This window comes from Octopus bimaculoides, chromosome 1 (genome assembly GCF_001194135.2).
Source record: "Octopus bimaculoides isolate UCB-OBI-ISO-001 chromosome 1, ASM119413v2, whole genome shotgun sequence".
NCBI lineage: Eukaryota > Metazoa > Mollusca > Cephalopoda > Octopoda > Octopodidae > Octopus > Octopus bimaculoides.
Window position 1 is genome coordinate 7,611,900 of NC_068981.1, and position 2,135 is coordinate 7,614,034.

The 2,135-nt window shown below is 35.1% G+C and overlaps 1 protein-coding gene across 1 annotated transcript; it reads right to left on the reverse strand.

Annotated features, from left to right (window-relative positions):
• Window positions 1–6: 6 nt before the first annotated feature.
• LOC106871959 (cysteine-rich venom protein pseudechetoxin-like) lies at window positions 7–1,719 on the reverse strand. Its single transcript, XM_014918740.1, has one exon. It carries the CDS (start codon window positions 1,430–1,432, stop codon window positions 392–394), a length of 1,041 nt encoding a protein of 346 aa, XP_014774226.1. The 5' UTR covers window positions 1,433–1,719; the 3' UTR covers window positions 7–391.
• Window positions 1,720–2,135: the final 416 nt, after the last annotated feature.

Consider the following 2,135-nt stretch of genomic DNA (forward strand, 5'->3'; position numbering starts at 1 on the left):
AGAGAGAGAGAGAGAGAGAAAGAAAATAGAGGCTTGACATATAATTGTTTATGCTTATTGAAATGAAACATGTAAAATATAACTGTCAACATTCTCACTGGTTATTGTACATCCATAATGCGATGGCATAATGGTGAGGAGGATTGTTGTTAATGTTCTTCAAAGAATAGGTAATTACCTCCCTTTTCATAATTGTTTTTTTTATTTATGCACTTGATTCATTTGGTCTATTTATATTCAGTCGTTTCATTGCATCGCTTCCTTGTCACTGCATATAGAATCCGAATATATACTTGCTTTTTCTTGGCATTTTTTATGGATTACGGCCGAGCAGAACATGAGTGTCATTGGTAGTATACGAAATGGGACGATCCAAATTCCTGACCAATATTTAAATACTGCGAAGCGAAAGACTAACGAACATGAGCAAGGTTGTGCATCTTAATCTTAATGGTTGTCTGATGAAAGAGAAACCATCACTTTTATTTCTCGCTGAGATGGGTTTAACGTTACATTCGTTGCACATCCAGGGACATTTAAATTTTGTCTCGAACTTTGCACATATTGATTTCTTTGCAGCATCGCACGGGTCGGATGGATCGGGAAATGTACAGTTCAGGGAACAGTCCTTGCTAATTATATGTAATTCGTCATAACATGTACACTTACACGTATCGGGGTCCAGGTGACCACCATTGTAACAAATTTCGTTATGGCATTTAAAAATTTTTATCTCGTCTTTACATTCTTTATAAATGGGTTCTTTCGGATCTTCAACAGGAGCGTAGTTGCAGACCCGAAAATCACCGAGATTGGAACAGATTGACACCGCACAGCCAATGTGATGAGATGTGCTGCGTATCATCTTCTTATATGAATCTGCAACACCTTCTCGTGGATCAGAATTATTAAATGATAACATTTCTGTATGCCATGCTCTCAATAATCCATCCCAGGTGGTGTATCCCATGCCAATGTTCTGATCAACATTATATCTACCAGGTACCTTATTATATTCTCTCTTAATCTTCTTAAATTCACAGTTGTTTGCCCATTGCTGTGCAAGGAAAGCAAGTTCTACATTCCAGTATAATGGAAACATGCTGCATGGTTTAGGATTAACGTCTTCCCGGTAGTGGTTATGTATAGTCAATATTATGTACTGTTCAGCTGCACTAACTTCCACTGCTTCTACACACTTTGGCGACTTTTTTAAACAAGCCACATGGTCAGGGTTAAATCTATACCTTTCAGGGCATTTATCAACTTTATCGCACAAGCCCACTATAAGCAGTAAATGTATCCACATTAAATGCATAATCTCTCCAAAATTTCCTATTCTTTTACTTGTAGAATATACTGCAATGTTCTTTAGAAGCGGAATATTTCCTGTAACAGCTTTAATAAAATTCCATATCCTTTTGCTGTTCATTAGAAATAATGATATTAAAATGGTTATTGTTATTAGGGTGTTTTGAATTTTAAAATGTTTCGCAAAATCTTTTAAATGCACTCACGTAATCCTGTAATCACAGTTGGTCACTTAGCTATATCCTTTATAGAGTCCATTCTATAGGTATCGAATAATTTAGAAAGCTTGTCTTGATGTTGAAATCGTCTCTTATTATAAGGTGAATGTGTCTCATTAAATGCTTATAGTCATATATTTATCATAATATAAACGTTCGTTTATATTTAGTTAACATGAAGTGAAGCCACGTAATGCAAAACGCCAAGTCGTTAAAATAAATCACGAGATAAATATTCTCAAAACGCAGAAGTTAAAAATATGATGTTACAATCTTTTATTCTTTACTCGTTTCGTTTATCATACTGCGGCCATGCTGCAGCACTGCCTTGGATAATTTTAGTGGAAGAATCGACCGCAGTCGTTTATTGTTTGTTGTTTAAAGTCTGATACTTATTGTATCCGTCATTTTGCCGACGTAAACACACCAAGACGGGTTGTCGAACGGTGATGGGAGACAAACAGACATATATATTGTATATTATATTATATACTGTATATTCCATATTCTATACCCCACATTGGTTCTGCAGGAATATAAATAAAACATAAAAAACAGACAGTGTTAGAACTCCTTTAAACTAAATAATATATTCCTCTATACACA